At 39.6% G+C, this 19,521-nt stretch overlaps 1 protein-coding gene across 1 annotated transcript in view; it reads right to left on the reverse strand.

Moving 5' to 3' along the window:
- Positions 1-446: 446 nt before the first annotated feature.
- The window catches only part of Las (lipoyl synthase, mitochondrial), a 58,510-nt gene continuing 39,435 nt past the window's right edge, over positions 447-19,521 (reverse strand). The window contains exon 8 of the mRNA XM_075378654.1: positions 447-844. Coding sequence (XP_075234769.1) covers positions 609-844 — 236 coding nt within the window. The 3' untranslated portion in view covers positions 447-608. The remainder of the gene's footprint in view (positions 845-19,521) is intronic.

Here is a 19,521-nt window from a genome sequence, read left to right on the forward strand (position 1 = left end):
ACACAGGAACTCTGGACGCACTTAAGGAGACCAGAGTTACAGTCATGACTATATCTTGATTCCCCACCGAGGTGAGAAGATCACTCCTTGTAGTGTGTCTGGTCACTACACCACCCCCTCCGTTCCTAGCCAGGTGTGGCTTAATCGGAGGTCATCCTCTTGCCCTCAAATTGTTCGCAACCTACAGTGCTCAGTCCGGCCTTGTGGAATAAAAATGGAATAACCCTTTTAAAATCAGGGTAGTTTTCAAGGAGTACTCTCTACTATTATGCAGATCCTACATACAGAATGGTAAATGATTCATATATGAAATGTTGCCTGGGGAATGGCTGAAATTCAATGAATCTGGACTTGCAACAACAGCAGTGCTCTATCTGGGAAACATTAAGAACAAAGAAGATGTTTTGCTAGGAGTCTTTGTAAATCAACAAATTTTATACAATAAATACCAGAAAACAAATAACAAATACATTTATTAAAATCATCTGAAAATATTAACAATAAATAAAATAAATAAGTATGAAATAAAAGTCAATACACTATTATAAAGCTCATACAGATCATAATCACAAGATTAATTCAGAAAAAAGGAATTTTTACAGAAAAATTTATGAAACACTAGCTTTTCGGTTACGCAAAATGCTTGTTATAAAGAATTCTCCAGCCTTGTAAGAACTACGAACAAGAGGCCCACTAGCTGTGTATAGAAAACCAAGTTTGTTACCAACATCTTCCCAATGTTTAAATTTTTCTGGTGTTACATATTCAACAACCTTCAAATGACGTTTAGTTGGTTGCATGTATTGCCCAAGTGTTACACACTCAACACCAGCATTTTGAAGATCTAAAATACAAAGTAAAGATCTATTTAATACAGAATACAAAATAATACAAATTAATTAAGCATTTAAAAGATAAACACTAAGTATGATACATAAACGCATTATAAGACCAGTAGCTTCAAAAAGTTCCTAAAATATATTATTTATTTTTATAAAAACTGTATATTTACAAGTTTTATTTGATAAATATTTCTTTTAAAGTAGTTCTCTTTGGTAACTACCAACATATACAATTTTTACAAGGTTTTCAAATTATTTCTGAAAGTATTCTTAATAATCTACCTTAGCTACTTCATTACAACAATAATGAGACTGACAAAGCCTTTACATGCTCCCCATCTAGTTAATTTCAGTTGTGGACATAAGTAAATATTAGTGATACAGCTGGAGAGTAATATGTTGGAGGTTTTACAGAATTTACAATGCATTATGTATGGTACTATTTGATCAACATGAATTGATTTGCTGGTGTATTGATATGCAAAATAATCTGATTTTCTGTTTTCTCTTAATTATTATGATATGATTATCTGATTGCAGCCAGCAGAAGGCAAATGATAAAATTTTCAGTTCAATAATTTTTGAAGTTAACTGACAAAAACAATACGTATTCCAAAAATAAACCTTTCTTTTTTTACATATTTTAAAGAAAGTTTGTGTATTAGTAGTACGGAAATGGTGGTACTGTCGCCATTTGTGACGTCATCCAAGATGGCGGACGGCCGCCATTTTGGAAACGTCACTACTGACGTCATTAATTCAAGATGGCGGTGGTCGGCCATCTTGGATTTTGACGTCATTGGCGACAGTAGCCAGTCAGTGTTGCCAACTTGATTTATTTTTATTGCAGTAATATTTCAAAGGTTGGTAGCACTGTTGTGTGGCGGTTGGTTTGAATTAAATAAATAATATTTAAATTGAAAAAAAAATCGGTCGGCTAGAGGATTCGAACCCGGTCATGACGGGACGCGACCGACTGACGCCTTAAACCAATCGGCTGCGGTGACTCCCTGATGTAATGAGTGAAAAATGTTCTACATAAGCTGTGAATTTTAACGCCACTTCAGTCTGTACACACACACACGCGCGCGCGCGCGCACACACACATATATATAAACAAGAGTGAATAAAAAAAAAGTAGTACCTCGAGGATGATCCTGGTCGTCCAGGCGATAGCGTCGGGAGGCGTTACCGCGAAGGAGAGAGGTTCTCGTCGTAGATCGTGCACCGGGAGGCGGTGGCGACGGTGTCTGATGCGCGCGTGTTTGCGTCAGCGGAGTGACGCAGGGTGTTTACCGTGCGAGATGCGGCGCTCGACTGAAGAATTGTGGGACCGACGTGGTCTAAAGTTGTCCGATTGACCAATCGCAGCGTTGGAATTCGAATCGGCGCATGCGCACTAGCCGTTAGTGCGTACGTGCGAACTGGATCGTCGTCTCTAATAAGAGCGGATGCGATAAGGAAAATGTTTTTTTTTTTATAGTTATCGGGTCACTAATACAAAAGTGTCTTGAGTTGTTGTAACCGGTTAAATCCAGTTGTGTTTGTATATAAGTAAAAAATTTGTGTGATTTCATCATTCGCAATCTGTTATTGAAAGTGAATACATCGATCGCAGAGAGAATATTTGATTTCATCATTCGCAATCTGTTATTAAAAGTGAATACATCGATTGGAGAGAGATCATTATATTTTCATCTAATTAGCAAGGTAAGTTTTACTTTAATTAAATTAAAAAAAAACAATTAAAAGAATACGTTATAAATTAAAAAAAAATAAATACTAATGGGAGAGTATGGTATTATCAAATAAATTATTAAATTAAATTTAAAAAAATAAATACAATATAAAAATACTTTATAAATATAAAAAAAATAAATACAATAAAAATACTTTTAAACAATTAAAATAAATAATATATATAATGAAAAAAAATGTCTTCTTCTGTTATTCACTGAAACACACAAAAAAACAATGTTACGATAGATGTTATTTTAATTTGTTTCAGATATTACAAAAAAATGGTATCACTGATAACATTGCATGTTATCCATGCAATAAATAACAACGTCATCCGTCTTCGATGGGACCTGTCTGACTTTGAGGAATTGTACCTTCATTCAACCCTTTTGCGGTATCAGACCAAAAGACTGAATCGTTTGAAGGAAGAAGGCAGACGCTTTGATGGCAACATAAAATGGTAATTAAAAAAAACGTTAATTTTTTTTGTAAATGTACTGTTTTTATCTTTAAAAAAAGTAGTCAATATGTACTAAAATTATTCTGTTTCTACAGGTACGTTGCTGTAAATGTTGAGTTGATGAAACAGACACATCTCGAAGACGGAGTAGAAACAACATTCACCAATTTGTACTTGCATGGAAAAACTAGAACGGTGATAAATTTGGACGATAACACCGACGTTGTTGAAGAATCGTGATAGAATCTGTGGAGAAGATTATAGAGACACTAACCAAATTCATCAACAACGGCAGCGGGTGGGTAATGAGTAAAATAATTTATATTGATTTAAACATTATCCGTTACCGTCCGTAATATGGCGCCTCTAGTTCATTTATAAAAACACCCAAAAAACTTGTAAAAAGAAAGGCAATAGTTAATGTAAAAAATCCGCATGATGAAAAATGTTTCCTATGGTCCGTACTAGCATACTTCTACAATCAACCTGGCAAACACCAAAGAACGGTTTGGTATGCAAGGTACGAACATGAAATTAACATGAACGGGATATCATATCCAGTAAAGGTAAAAGACATTGATCGCTTCGAGGTGTTGAACCCCACAATAAGCATCAATGTCTACGGCTATGAGGAGGATAACGATCGCGTGTACCCGGTGCGTGTTACCGAAAACCGCGATCGTATTCACTGCATACACCTATTGCTGCTTGCAGGGGAGACAAGAGATAAATTCCATTATTGCCTTATAAATACCAAACCTGGTATGAACGGGCTATCTCGCCTCCTTTCAGGTCTTACGAAACATGGCGGTAGCAGCCAATATTGTCCGTATTGTCTGCACCGTTTCAGTTCATCAGACCCACATGTCGCTACACAAAACCTAAACCAACATTTGATGTAGTGTAAGCGACACGGTGCCCAAAGGATAAGAGTACCCGATCCCGCTAAAGAAAAGGAATGCGTGATGAAGTTTAGGGACTACTCGTCCACACTACGCGTTCCGTATACGGTGTATGCAGACTTTGAATCATTTGTACATCCGATGGACACTGCCACCCCTAAACCAAACAGTAGTTTTACCGATAAGGTAGCCCATCATCTTCCGTCCGGTTACGCCTATGTAATCGTCGACGAGGAAGGGGAGATTTGTGAAGGTCCTGTAGTCTACCGAGCGAGAACCGATGGTGAAAATATCGTTGAAAAGATGCTGGATGAATTGCTCGGTCACGCCGATAGATTGCACAAAATTATGATTACCGAAAAACCGATGGTGATGACTCCCGAAGACACTGAAACATTTCAAAGGGCTACCGAGTGTTTTCTTTGTCATTGTGAGTTGACCGATGACCGTGTACGTCATTACTTGCATACCACAGGAGGGTTTCTCGGTGCATGTCATAACGAGTGCAATTTAAATTGTAAGCGCACCGAGCATATTCCAGTATTTTTTCATAACCTTCGCGGTTACGATAGCCATCATATAGTTCAAGCTTTGGGAAAATATAAGGACGATGTAAAAATAAACTATATCGCCAACACGTCCGAGCGATTACAGTCACTGTCCGGCGGTCCGTTGAGGTTCTTGGACTCTTTACAATTCCTTTCGTCGTCGCTCGAAAAACTTATGGAAAATCTAGTAAAAGATTGTCAGGACAAAGACACCGTATTTAAACGTCTCACAAACTGTTACCCGCTACCCGAGAAAAGATTGTTTAATCCGTAAAGGCGTTTACCCGTACGAGTACATGACCCATATAAACAAGTTTTTCGAAACCCAACTTCCACAGCAGATGGCATTTTACAGTACGGTAAGAAGAGAGAACATAACGGACGATGATTACATCCACGCTCAAAACGTGTGGGAAACGTTTGACTGCAATACGTTAGGCGATTACCACGATCTTTATCTTCTTAGCGACGTATTATTGTTGGCAGACGTCTTTGAAAATTTCCGAAGTACGTCTATGCAATATTACGGTTTGGACCCCTGTCACTTTTACTCCACCCCCCATTTCACGTGGAATGCCATGTTAAAATTTACCCAACAAAAATTGGAACTGTTGACCGACATAGATATGCATCTGTTTGTCGAAAAAGGTACACGAGGCGGTGTAGCCATGATTTCAACCAGACACGCCAAGGTGAACAATCCAAACATTCCAGATCAGTATGACCCATCCGAACCCACATCCTGGGTTCAATATTACGATTGCAAGAATCTTTACGGAACAGCCATGGTTGAGCCCTTACCACACGCTAAATTTAGGTGGTTGAGTACTGAAGAGATTGACAATCTCGATATTAACAGCGTTGACGATCGTGGTGAAAAGGGCTACATCTTGGAAGTGGATCTTGAGTATCCACAAGAATTGCACGATCGTCACAAGGATTACCCTCTCGCACCAGAACGGTTAGTACCAACCGATGATATGTTGTCCCCCTATTTGACATAAAGAGATGTCCCGTAAAGAAATTAATGACAACATTGTACGACAAACAAAAATACGTTTTACATTACAGAAACCTAAAGTTGTATACTCGACTAGGACTGAAAGTGAAAAACGTTCACAGAGTTCTGGAATTCTCCCAATCGCCTTGGTTGAAACCGTACATCGACTTTAATACTGAAAAGCGTGCACAAGCACGAAACAGTTTTGAAAAGGACTTTTTTAAGTTGATAAACAACGCGTTGTACGGCAAGTCCTTGGAAAACGTACGAAACAGAATAGACTTCCAGCTGGTTACTAACGAACGTAAATTGAATAAGGTGATTGCAAAACCGAGAGTTAAGGCTTGGTACATCTATAACAAGGATGTCGTTGGGGTAAGTCTGAAGAAAACGGAGATATTTCTCAATCGTCCGATCTACATCGGATTTACCGTATTGGACATTAGCAAAATGATCATGTACGAATTCCACTATGACTACATGGTAGAAAAGAACGGTCATAATATAAATCTTCTAATGACCGATACGGACAGTCTGATGTATCATATCGTGACCGATAACGTTTACAACGATATTCTTCACGATATCGATCGGTTCGATACTTCAGATTATCCTCGCGATCACGTATGTTTTATTAATAGTAATAAGAAACGACTTGGTAAATTCAAAGACGAGATGAATGGAAAAGCTATTCGTGAATTTGTCGGACTTCGTGCTAAGATGTATAGCATTCTCGAATTCGACAAGAAGGAGAAGAACATTGCAAAGGGTATTCCTAGAGTATCCATTGCAAAGGATCTTAGACACGATCTGTACAAAAAAGTCTTTTTAATGATTCCGTAACGTATACAAGCGCGTACGGCATCATAAGCAATTTGCACAATATATTTTCTATTAACAAGTCAAAGAAATCACTTTCACCTTACGACGATAAACGTTACATATTAGAAAATAAAATCAGTACAGTTCCATACGGACATTACAGTATAAACAAAAAGAAACGTAAAATCCCACCCAACAATGACGACAACACTCCGCAAAAGAGACCAAGAACCGTAAACGAAGTGCTCATAGCCCACAGTCATGACTATTGTAGTCCAAGAATCGTAAACGAAACCCTAGTAGCTCAGGACCATGACTATTGTTAATTTTTTTTATCATGCGGATATATATTGCCTTTCTTTTATTTAAAATAAAACCATTATGTAATAAATTATTGTAAATGAAAAAAAAAATATGTAAAAATATATGAAATAAAGTATATATCTAATAATATTAATGACTTTTTAAAAAAAATATATTTACTTACATCAATTACTGTCGTCGTCTCCCTCTCTAATCCGATGGTATCCCAACATATCTCGTCGACAGACGGGACAATTCCTGCTATATCTTCCTAATTTTCTTACACAGTCCTCGCAGTATCGATGACCGCAACCCGACAACTCAACAGTAACCGATTCTGTTACAGATCGGACATCTGTCGGTTGTCGGGTTACCATCATCGACCTCAAAAGACTGGCTTGAATTATTAGCGTCAACCTGTTGTAGAATTCTACTTAGAGTTCTACAATAAGGTCGACGGGGTGTCGAATTAACATCAACGTCTGTGACCTCCGGTCGACGACACACCCGAACACGCCGACGTCGACGTTGATGTCCACGACGAACACGATGATTGATACTACTGCTACTCTGACTACTATCACCATCGATAATTTCGTGTATTATTTGCAGTTCATTATCTGGTAATGGCGATTGTGGTGGCTGATTGTCATTGTTATTGCTGTTGTTGTCGTCGTTGGTGATCGGATTGAAATCTGTTGTGGACCCATCGGATTCTGCCTCTTCCTCTGGATGGTTAGATGGAGACGGTGATGATGGTGGTGGTGGAGCATCGTGGTTGAAACGAACAACTAATTTCATTGCCCGTCGTCTCGCCCTCAATATCCCATTCGTCAAGTCATTCGACGCGTGTTCGACTTCATTGTGGTCATACATATCTCTCAATATGCGGTCTTTAATCACAAGTAAGTCTTGAAAGGCGCTCATCAACTCATCAATTTCGTGCTGTACCGTATAATATGCCATTGTGAATACTTGCTCAATACGTAATGATGACATTTGAAACGTTGATACTTATATATATATATATATATATATATATATACAAAAAGAAATATTAAGTAAACTGCAATCTTATCAGTTTAGTTTATGTACTGTTTTTAATTGCAGTGTCAGCGATAACAAGTACGCGGTTACCAATTAATTTTATTAAAATACAATTTTAACTGCAGTGTGAGCGATAACAACTATGCGGTTTTGATAAAACTTCTTATAACAAATAAATATAATTATTATCATCAACAGAGAGAGAGAGAGAGAGAGAGAGACGTAATGCATTTCATAATAAAGAAATAATTATTGCACATAACAATAAATAAAATTACAAAAATAAACTAAATTTAAAGAAATAATTATTAAATAAATTAAATTTTATATAACTTATCAGCGGAAGTTGCATTCAGATAAAAAATAATTGGAAAATAAAATAAATTGAATAAGATAATTTAATCGCGGTTATAAAGTCAACTCTTTGTATACATTTTATTTTCGGAACTTGCATTGAGATAAAAAATAATTGGAAAATAAAACAAGTTAATTTTTTAAGAGATAAAAAATATTATTCGAAACTTTATTCATTCTTGCGTTAACACTCAATCATAATGGAACGTTCTTTTTATGATAGAGTCCATACATTTTACAGGGTTACTAGAAACGGCAACAAAAAGAATTATACGCCGTTATGGCCACATATGGACAATCCGTTACTTTTCCCCCTGATCCTAGCTATGCATGGATTCAGGTACGAAGGTATCGACGATATGGTCAGATGTGACTATTGTCGTATACGTTTGTTTAAATGGGAAGAGACAGACAATCCGTATGTGGAACATACACAGCGTATGCCATCTTGTCCGTTTTTTCGGTAACCGTTTAAAATGTAAAACGACACTTTATGTAAAACGGTCCTTTTCAGGACCACCCTAAACCCCCCGAATCGATCACACATTAAATCTTTAACCGATCTGCACATATGTGCAGATCGATTAATGATTTATCATTGTTATCGATACGGCCGGTGCCAAGGCCGGGATATAAGAGTGGTGAGGCGGGTTAAAAAAAAATAAAGAAATAAAGATCCTTTTTTTTCTTCCTATTCCTATCCAAACACACACACACACGAAATACGGTCAGTACAACAATGAACGTCAAGGCGTCAATAGCTAAAGAGCTCCATCGACAGGCGCGTCGAAACTACCCCACAAGACGCGTTGAACTTAAAGATATTTCAGACCTATATCAAGCTGACCTTGTTGAGATGATACCGTATGCTAAATCGAACAATGGTTATCGTTACATAATGACGATGATAAATTGTTTTTCTAAACTAGCATTTGCCGTACCGATTAAAACCAAAACCGGTATTGAGATCGCTAAAGCCCTCAAACCCATATTGGATAAACACAAGATGCGACATTTTCAAACAGATTTGGGTAAAGAGTTCTACAATCCGTCGGTTAAACGACTATTAGAGTCGTACAATATAAATCACTATTCCACACATTCGGATAAAAAAGCGTCGATAGTCCAACGATTTAATCGAACACTGAAAACGATGATGTGGAGAAAATTTACCGAACAAGGAACCTACAGGTGGTTAGAATTACTACCGAAATTGATCGCAAAATACAACAACACCAGTCACCGCACTATCGGAATAAAGATGTAAATAAGCGAAACCAAGCCGCTGTTTTACAGCGGTTAAATACGGTACTCTATCGAAAACCTACTTTACCGAAATACAATGTCGGCGATCGAGTGCGTATAAGCAAATTTAAAGACATTCGCCAAAGGATATCTACCGAATTGGACGAATGAAATATTTATCGTACATAAGGTACATGATAATACGCGTCCCTGTACTTACACGTTGATTGATGTTCACGGTGAGGTGGTGAGCGGTAAATTTTACGCTGAAGAGCTCACTAAAACTAACGTTACAAATAATGTGTATTTAGTCGAGAAAGTCTTACGAAGAAAAGGCGATAGGCTATTTGTAAAGTGGCAAGGGTTCGTGGAAAACACAACAGTTGGATACATAAGGCGGATTTGGCGTAGTGAATCGATCAGTCATAAACATGAAGTTGGAACGTCAACAGGTCGGTAATATTACGCTAGAAAACTTCGACGATTATACAGCAGCCGGGTGTGGAGGGAAAAAGGTCTCGTCATGGACCTATTCTACCGAATACAATTAGATGTATTCTCTGCGGACCGTCTAATTGCGGAAAAACAAATGTCCTATTCAACTTAGTGTTCTCACCGGACGGTTTACGATTCAGAAATATTTACGTGTTTTCTAAATCGCTGTACCAACCGAAATATAAGTTTCTAGAACAAGTCATGACTGGTGTCCCGGAGATCGGCTTTTTTGCATACTCAGAAAACGATCATGTGATGGCACCCGACGAAGCGGAACCGAAATCGATAATGATTTTCGACGATGTAGCTTGCGAAAAGCAACATAATATTCGCAAGTACTTTGCGATGGGACGACACAACAACATCGATAGCTTTTATTTGACTCAGACATATTCCAGTGCCGGGAAGCACCTTGTACGGGAAAACGCAAATCTCCTTCTTATATTCAAACAAGACGATCTCAACTTACGTCACATATATCAAGATCATGTAAATACCGATATGAAATTCGATCGGTTTAAAAGTCTGTGTGGTGTTGCATGGAGAAAACCTCATGGATTTTTGGTTGTGGATAAGGAGAGCGATATCGATGGTGGACGATATAGAGTAGGCTTCGATGTTTTTGTAAAAGAGATCAGTTGATAGTCGGTAACAATGGCAAGCATACACACCTACGAGGACGGAACACCGTACGCTAACGCCATACGTTTTAGACAAAAACCGCAAAACAACTTGTGTTCCAAATATTTTAGCGACCGTCAGAAGTTTTGCGGTAACTACGTCTGTCGTAAAGTGAACTACTGTGAAAATAAAGACCGACGATGCTGGCGACATGTAAAAAGAATGAATCGTGACTATCCGTTGGTCGTTCTGTTGATGATTACTAGCGAAGGTAAGATTTTCAATAAGCGTATATGGTTAAAATTTTTAGACGAATGTGACAAATACGAGATGCCAATCGAACTGGTAATATACGATAAAAACATGTTCAACACCACAATTCGACACGGATGGAAATTTATTTCAAGATTTAGACCCTCTCCGCTCGTGTACAAAAAGCCTTTATTGGAACTTTGAAACCGACACGCATCTATGGACTACACAAACGTTTACATGAACACGTTGGAATACAGTAGTCGTCTAGAAGGAGCGAGATGCTGTATAGTGATCACGGAACGAACTATTCCGATCAGGTCGCCAAAAACGTTGTACCGCTTAGCGTTATCATACGGTAGAAAATGTTTTGTGGACACGGCTTACGGAGTACAATTTACCGACGACGTACCGGAAACATTACCGATAAGACGAGGAGGATTACCGTTCGACATCGTGAACAGGGCGCAAGCGCTCTTTTCTGGCGAGTTTCTAAACGAAGCGCTACCTACGTTGCGATTATACGCCGATTCGTTCGGATTGAGGTACAACGAACGACGCGAATTGTTTGAAATCCAAAACGAAGATCTGCTGCGAAAGTGGTGCGAATATGCAGGAGCGAAACCGGACGAATTTTGGTTGTTGAATAGCTATCTGTTGCATTTACATTCGGAAGGTGACCGTCATCCGATCAGACGACTTTCCACACGGTACTTGACAAAGGTACCACAACGCGATCACTCAACGGTTGTGGATATTCCGCTTCGGGTTGGAAATGTAAAAAGGGCTGTTGTCTTTAAAAACACAAGCACGAAACTCATGATACCGTCTATCGATCAGGGTGTGACACAATATTACCGCGAATTGTGCAATACCAATCGTCGTCCGGTGAGAATAAATGTTTCGTTAATCGATGTTATACGTTTCCTACGCAGAACCAAAAAACATGCAGTGTTCTTTAGATCGGTGGAACTAGGATGGTGATGTGATCGACTGTTTTCCGATCATTCGTAACCACGATGTCGAACAAGAACGAGGTCGATATGCCATCCTCGTCGTCGTCGTCTGCGAAGTTGGGAATGGAAATCGATAGAATACGAGATTCGATTAAACGAAAACATCGCGCTATTACACAAGGAATAACGGAATCGGAACAAGTTTTTGAAAAGCAATTTAAGCCTATTGTCGAACCGCTCCGAGAACTTAATCAATCGTTTAAACAAAAGTACGATGTAAAAAAAGAACAAGAAGAGAATGCAAATGGAGTGGGTGAAAAGGAGGAGGAGGTGGTGGAAGAGACACCGACAGTTATGTTATCTTTAAAACACCGACGTCGGAAAAACAGTTCGTGAAACCTGTAGACCCGTCGACACCGAAAACGATGGGTTTTCGTGCAAAACACTTCTTGGATCTTACCGTAACGGATAAAGGTAAAAAAATAGACAACGTCTACGGAGTTAAAAACATTGACGATCAATGGATGATTGGAACAAAACCACTCCAGTTCAAAGGAAATAAAATAGTTATCGACAACAAGACGTATAGCGGTTCCAAAGGTTTATATCAATTGATTTTTTTGAATGAGCCAGTAGATTATACAACCAAAGATTTAAATAACTATAAGAAAATATTAGAAACTACTGAGGCGCATAAAAGTCAAAATACCGGTCGCATAATTTCCAGTCGATCGTTAAAGTACAAGAATATTATCAAAAGACTGTTTCCTCGTACGCACCTTTCGTCGGAAAGCGGTCATGACGACGAAAGTCCAGTAACCGGATCGGGTCTGTTGATGAGCGAAGAAAACAGTTAGACCGGATTACGTTTACTGGGACGATCCGAATCTGTGCGACAGACTGCGACTTTTATTGGCTCCGAAACGTGCGGGCCATACCGGTCATAATAACGAAATAGTTTCGATCATAGAAGAACTACAAGAAGGCGGATACATAAAGGAGGGTAGTACAGGGAACCTTTTATTTTAAACAGTCTGAAGATGAGTATCGACAAGTTCGGACGTTCTCGCGTTGGGAGTGCAACCGCCCAACCACCACCAACTCGGATTGTCGAAACGTTTGACAAAACCGCCGATGGAGATTCCGATTTCAAAAAAAGACGTTTGTGCAACGTCGGACCGCCTGTTGAAGATGATGATGGTGCAACAATCGGTCACGTTAAGAAAATGTTCGTAAAGCAAAGCTAATTGAATAATAAATACTTACCGACGGTTTCACCGATGGACAACAACGCACTCTCCTTTTCAAAGAGGCGATTGTTCGATATCGCCGATCCAATTGTAAAAACAGACGCCGTAACTGTCGACTATTTACGGAAAAACCTTTTCGGTAAAAATGAGACAATTAACGCGAGAGGGTGCGTTATCGCAAATGCTGGTGCACCAATTAATAGCACGGATCTCACTACAAAGTCATACGTAGACAAAGTGACAAATGGGATTTTAACGAGTAAAGACGGTGTTGTGGATATCCAAAAAAGTGTGATAACAAACGCCAAGGCACCTGTTCAGTGTACTGACCTCGCGACTTAAGGATATGTCGATATAATGAGGGGTCAATTGAAGAAAACTTTGGTAGAAGAGTACGTAATGCATAGCGATCTAAATCGTGTATTCTTAGCGAAGAGTTTTAAAGATGATGACAACGCAATTAATTATCAAAATAAGCGATTATGTAGAGTCGGTGATCCTGTCGAAAAGACGGACGTCGCAACAAAGTCCTACGTGGACGATATGGAATAACATATACAAAAATTGATTACTACGACTAAGGGATATAACGATGACACACTATTTAGGTTCTACAAATTTCTATTAAACATTAACGACAACGCTAACAGAAACTTAAATCAACAAACGCTTATGAGTGTACTAACCGCTGACAATCATCACCAAAGCGATTCTGCAAACACAAATCTAAGTAGTAAAGATACAATGGAGAACGAGGATGTGACAAAATATAAGGTGCGTCCACCGATCACTGATAAGACATTGAAGAATGAGGATGTTAATAAAAATATGATACGTCCCCCGGTCTCGGATGATGTGAATAAAAATATGGTACGATTGCCGAACACGGATCCAATGTAAGATGGTGGAATGTAGTTAACAAGCTCATTGTCAGTCCGACATGGCAAGAGTGAGGAGGTCAAAACGTTCTTCTCCTGTTCGAAAGGGTAAGGTGAGAAGATCTAAACGAATAGCCAGTCTTAAACGAGGCGGTGGACTGTTAAAAACTCTAGCTGCAGGAGCGGTGGGATCTTATATTGGCGATAAAGCATTAAAAGGCGTCAAAAAGGTTGTGGGTACGGTTGTAAATAAAGGGGGTCGATTTACTACCGATAGAGTTACATATTCCGGGATATCAGTACTGCGGACCGGGAACGAATTTAAAAAAAAAAAAAGGATTAAAGAGAGGCGATCCCGGTGTAAACAAGTTGGACGCCGCTTGTAAAGAACACGATATCGCATACGCAACGTACAGCGATAACGAAAGAAGAGCGGCAGCAGATCGTAAATTAGCCGAGAGCGCTTGGGAAAGAGTTAAAGCTAAGGATTCGAGTATCGCGGAAAAAGCTACGGCATTGGCGGTTACAAACGCGATGAAGTTAAAAGCAAAGTTTGGCGGTGGAAGAGTACGAAGACGAAGAAGACGATCAAAAAGGAATAATATAAAACGCCTTGTCGAAATGATGAAACGAAAAGCGGGCACTGCAGGGCGGGGATTATACCTTAAGCCCAACCCTTTGACCGGATCGGGGATGGGCGGTAAAAAAAAACGTCGTCGTCGTCGTTGTCTCCAATAAAGGGAATACCAGTGCGACCGCTATCGAACATAGAACTAATGTGGTAGGCGGGAAGACTAAATTAGCAGATTTTAGAGGGGTCTTCATGTTGGACGCATTACCCACACAACCGAAGACTAACGAAACTGCGATTGTTAATCTTGACCGCAGGTCATGGAACACACTGGGTATGTTATAGAAAACGTGGACGGATGGTGGACTATTTCGATCGTTTCGGTAATCTGCGTCCACCTAACGAATTGATGCGTTATTTTCCACTCGATTCGATTATAAATTTCAATTATAACGCCAGACAGAGTATAAACACGGTTATCTGCGGTCATTTATGTCTTGAATTTCTCAGTCGTGATTCGTCAGCCTACAGGTAAACATGTTCTGCATAAGTGGAAATACGTCGTTCTTACACGCTACATTCTTTCCGCCATTGGACTTGTCTGATGGCGATTGGGAATTGGCGTTGATAAACTTAACCACATACAACTCGATTCCAAATGTCGAAGAGGGAATCAACAACACATTTACTGTTGTACGAAAGAAACCTCAGAAACCGATTAAGCTGACACTAGCGACCGGATCGTACGAAGTGGATGATATCGCCAAACGCTTGAGCGATGAACTCAAAGACAAAAGCAAAATAGATTTACTTATGCTCCGAATAACAACACGTTAAAATGCGAACTTAATGCAGTGCCGCGATCGATTTGACATCAAAGGATAGTTTAGCACTGTTGTTGGGGTTCGAGAAAACTAATCTGACGGCGAATATATGGCACGAGTCCTCGAAGCCAGTTGCCATTAACAACGTGAACACCGTACGGGTCGAATGCAACCTTATACGAGGCTCCTATACGAACGGATCAGAGGGACACGTGTTGCACGAATTCACGCTAAGCGTACCACCTGGTTTCAAAATAATCGAATCGCCGAAGAATATAATCTATCTACCGGTGAATACGAAGAGCTTAGACGAGATCGCCATAAAGTTTACCGATCAAGACGGAAAACCGATAAACATTCGCGGTGAAACCGTTACGGTGAGATTGCATTTACAAAGGAAAACGAAGTAAAAGGAAGCCCAATAAATGGGGTTAATATACAATAGCGCTGGTACTAGTAGCGAAACGTCACGCAAACCGATCAGTCTATGTGCAAACACCAAAGCGTTAACATCGCGTAACGTGTTGTTTCTTCGAAAACTTGGTTTTACAGTTTTGGTGAATCGTAATGGCAGCGATAGGAGCGAATATGTTGGACGTCGGTGAAAGTGTTTCGTTCGACAACACGATCACACAGTACGAATATCATACCCATCTACCGTACGCTTCGTCGACTTACAACAACAACGATGAAATCCGGATTCCGATACACCAACAAGATGTGTACACGTTACCGCATAAAAGCTATTTGATGGTCGAAGGTGCGTTAACTACTAAAGCAGGCGATAAAAAGGCAACGGAATCGTGTTTAACCAACAACGCGATACCGTTTTTCTTCGAGGAGATACGATACGAGATAGACGGCGCGGAAATTCGTCGCGTACAAAAGTTAGGAATAACGACAACAATAAAGAATATTCTTTCGTTGCGTAAAAGCGAAGAAAATATTTTGGAAAATTTCGGGTGGAAGTTCAAAGCTTCGGATAAGTTCGATTTAGATGAAACCACTGGAAGATTTTGTTTCTACGTACCGCTGCGTATGCTGATGGGTTTCGCCGAAAACTACAAACAAATAATGTTGAACGTCAAACAAAAATTGGTCTTGCTTAGATCTTCCAGCGATGTGAACGCATTAGTGTCTTCCAAAGAGGCACCTGATTCCAAGTTGAAAGTGACTAAGATAGCGTGGAAAATTCCGTATGTTCGCGTTGCCGATACGATGCGATTGCAATTATTGAAGGTCGTAGAACGAGATAGACCGTTAGCGATTGCTTTTCGTACATGGCAGATCCACGAATATCCGGCTCTACCACAAACAAACATACATTCATGGACGGTAAAAACATGTGCGCAAACGGAGAAACCGAGATACGTGATATTCGGTTTAAAGACGGACAGAAAGGATAAAGCTACAAAATCATTGACGATTTTCGATATGTGCGAGTTGGTAAACGTTCGTCTGTATTTGAATTCGCAGTACTATCCGTACGACAATCTACAGGGAGATGTGAATATGATGTATGAAATGTTCGCCAGCTTTCGGTCCGCCTATTATAACAAACCGGAGGACGAATGTCCCGCTTACAGTTTGGCGGATTTCAAGACCAGTGTACCGTTAATAGTTATCGACTCTTCCCGTCAGAACGAATGGCTTAAAACAGGAACAGTAGATGTACGTATCGATTTCGATACCAAAAACAATATACCAGCGACGACTGCCTACTGTCTCATTATACATGATAGCATCGTCACATACACTCCGCTCACTGGAATAGTGAAAAAACTTATGTAATGCGGGAGGTATTTGAGATCGATCAATTAGGTGGTGGACGGGGAGAGGAACGTAAAAAGCAAATATTGCCAACGTGGCGACAGTTTACGAAATGGCTGATAACATTTAGTGTATTTAAAACGGGTATTGCAGTTGGAATAATCGTAACACTGTTACTGGGCGATTTTTCGCATGCATCTTGTACCACGATGAAACCGATACGGTGTAGAGTGACTTTTTGTGTACAATCGCCGGTTAACATACCGTTAGTATGGTGTAATTCATCGTCTGTGGAGGTTTTGTCCATTTTTTACAACGCTACAGTATCACCATCATCTTCAAAAAACGTGTCTGCTGGCGTAGTTAGCAACAACACTTCATCGTCACCTTCAGAAAAAGCAATAGTGTTACCAAAGGTAAACATTGACAAAACCGCATTGAAGAGGAAAACCATAGTGAATGTAAAATCATCATTACCTTCAGCGAAGACAACAGTGTTACCAAAGGTAAACGCTACCAATATCTCATTACGTTACATAACGTTACATGCACATGATGATGCTGACTATGATGGTCCTCTAAACGAGGAAGAAGAAGAAAAGGTGGAGGAGGTAACCTCCACCACTTCTACTTTGAAAGTATAAAAAGGCTTAATCCGACTGCGTACACAAATCAGTAGTTGTTGAGCATCCGTCATGGAAGGAAGTGGTGTTTATTTGCCAGACGACGTTTAATCGTTTCTATTCATGAACGATTCTTTGCATAACATCGATCACCATCCTGAAGTTACGAAACCGACTGAGAAGGAGGTTAAATCGAAACCAACGAAGATCCGCAAAAGGAGAAATCCGCGTAAAAAATCTTATGATAAACCTTCCTCAGTTGAACAAACGATCACAAAGACCAAGACCAATAAGAAGCAGAAGAAGAAGGACAAAAAGAAGGTGGGTAAGGGGGAGGAGAACGAAGGGACATCCCCCACCAACATTGTGATTTCATAGACATCGCCGGTGGTTACATATCGCCATCCTCATACACGGATGAGCGATCGTCATGGAAGGAGTTATCGAGTATCACGGCTTTCTCGGCAAACGAGGTGAGTTTATAGTTAAAGAACTTGCTGTTGTCGGTGATGGAAACTATATGGTTCTTCACTTTCGATCACCGTACCCAAAGTCTGAGTTAACATCTAAATACAAACGGATGGCCGGATGGTTGGAGAGGAATCTTCACAAAATCGATTGGAATTACGGCGAAGTCGTACACAACGACGATATCATGAAGGCGTTATGTTCGCAGTTTGCCACAATACACACAAAAGGGCTGGAGAAAGTGGAATTTTTGCGACGGTTTCATAACGAATTCAAATTATATCGTAAATTGTCTGTACCACACGCACAAGGAGAGTGGAAAATGTGCGTTACAAACCGGTTGTTTCTACATGGAGTGGTTGAAGATGTGTAAAAAGCCGTTGGATCTGGTGAGAGAAGCCGATCGATTGCGATCGTTTGCGAACACAAACGCGGAAAACAAAGAGGAATTGGCAAAAAACGGTTATTACTATTCCTTCAACGAATTGTGTGTAAAATGTTGTTGGTGTAACGAAAGGATAGATGTGCATCACCACTCAACTCGTTGTCAAAACTGCATCAAGGAAAACGTTCCGCTTTCGTTTGAACATGTTGTTCCACGTCGAGTACCGCTGTAGAGCTGTCTGCTGCAAGATGTTGATGAATCAACATCTTTGGTTAGAGATCTCAATTATAGTTATTGCCTTCCATCTTGGTTTTATGCCAGGAATATTATTTATGCTTGCACTGAATCACTTGCAAACATTTACAAAAAAAAATTAAAAAAAATATAAAAAAAGATTCGAGTGTTTTACAGTAGGCCTATTGGGGAGAGATTTCACTCATGTAAAAAAAAAAAAATCTCAACGCGCCACGGTTGCTACGTCGTGGGTGGTGTGTAAACGTAACCGTTTTTTTTTAATTTAAAATAACAAGCGGGAAATAACAGGAAGTACAGTCCATAACAGTCGCACTGATAAGGTATATATATTTGTCGCTCTGCTCACTACAACATTCATTTCACAACACACCTGCACATCAGACGAACATGGGTGAGAGAACATCGACATCATTCGAACTTGCTAAAGCAAGAGTGGTTACCAGCATTAGAAACTTGGTGCGCAGTATCTCCAGTGTGAAGGGTGCAGATGTACCCTTTTTAGAATCGCTTAGTGAGGCATTAAGAAATGTGAAATGTGCAGTAGAACGAGGTGTTATACGGGATGAAGATTTGACCAGTACACTGCGATGTAAAATATGTCTGATTGCACGTGTAGGAGCAACGATACTACCGTGCGGTCACACATTCTGCATAGATTGTGTACGGTATTTAATACAACACAACCTTCCACGTGGGATGTGTAGACAAGCGGTGACTGGCTATATAAAAATCTATTTCAACTAGTCACCTCTCCGTCTTTCCCAAACTGTCCTTTTCAGGACAACAACACATTACACAAACAACACAAAATTACACGCGTAGACAAAACAAAAACACTTTAAACTCCCATACAATAAATTGTAACTAATTATTGTTTTTGAATTAAAAAAAAAACAACGATATTTATTTA

The sequence above is a fragment of the Lycorma delicatula genome, chromosome 11 (genome assembly GCF_047948215.1).
Source record: "Lycorma delicatula isolate Av1 chromosome 11, ASM4794821v1, whole genome shotgun sequence".
Classification (NCBI taxonomy): Eukaryota; Metazoa; Arthropoda; class Insecta; order Hemiptera; family Fulgoridae; genus Lycorma; species Lycorma delicatula.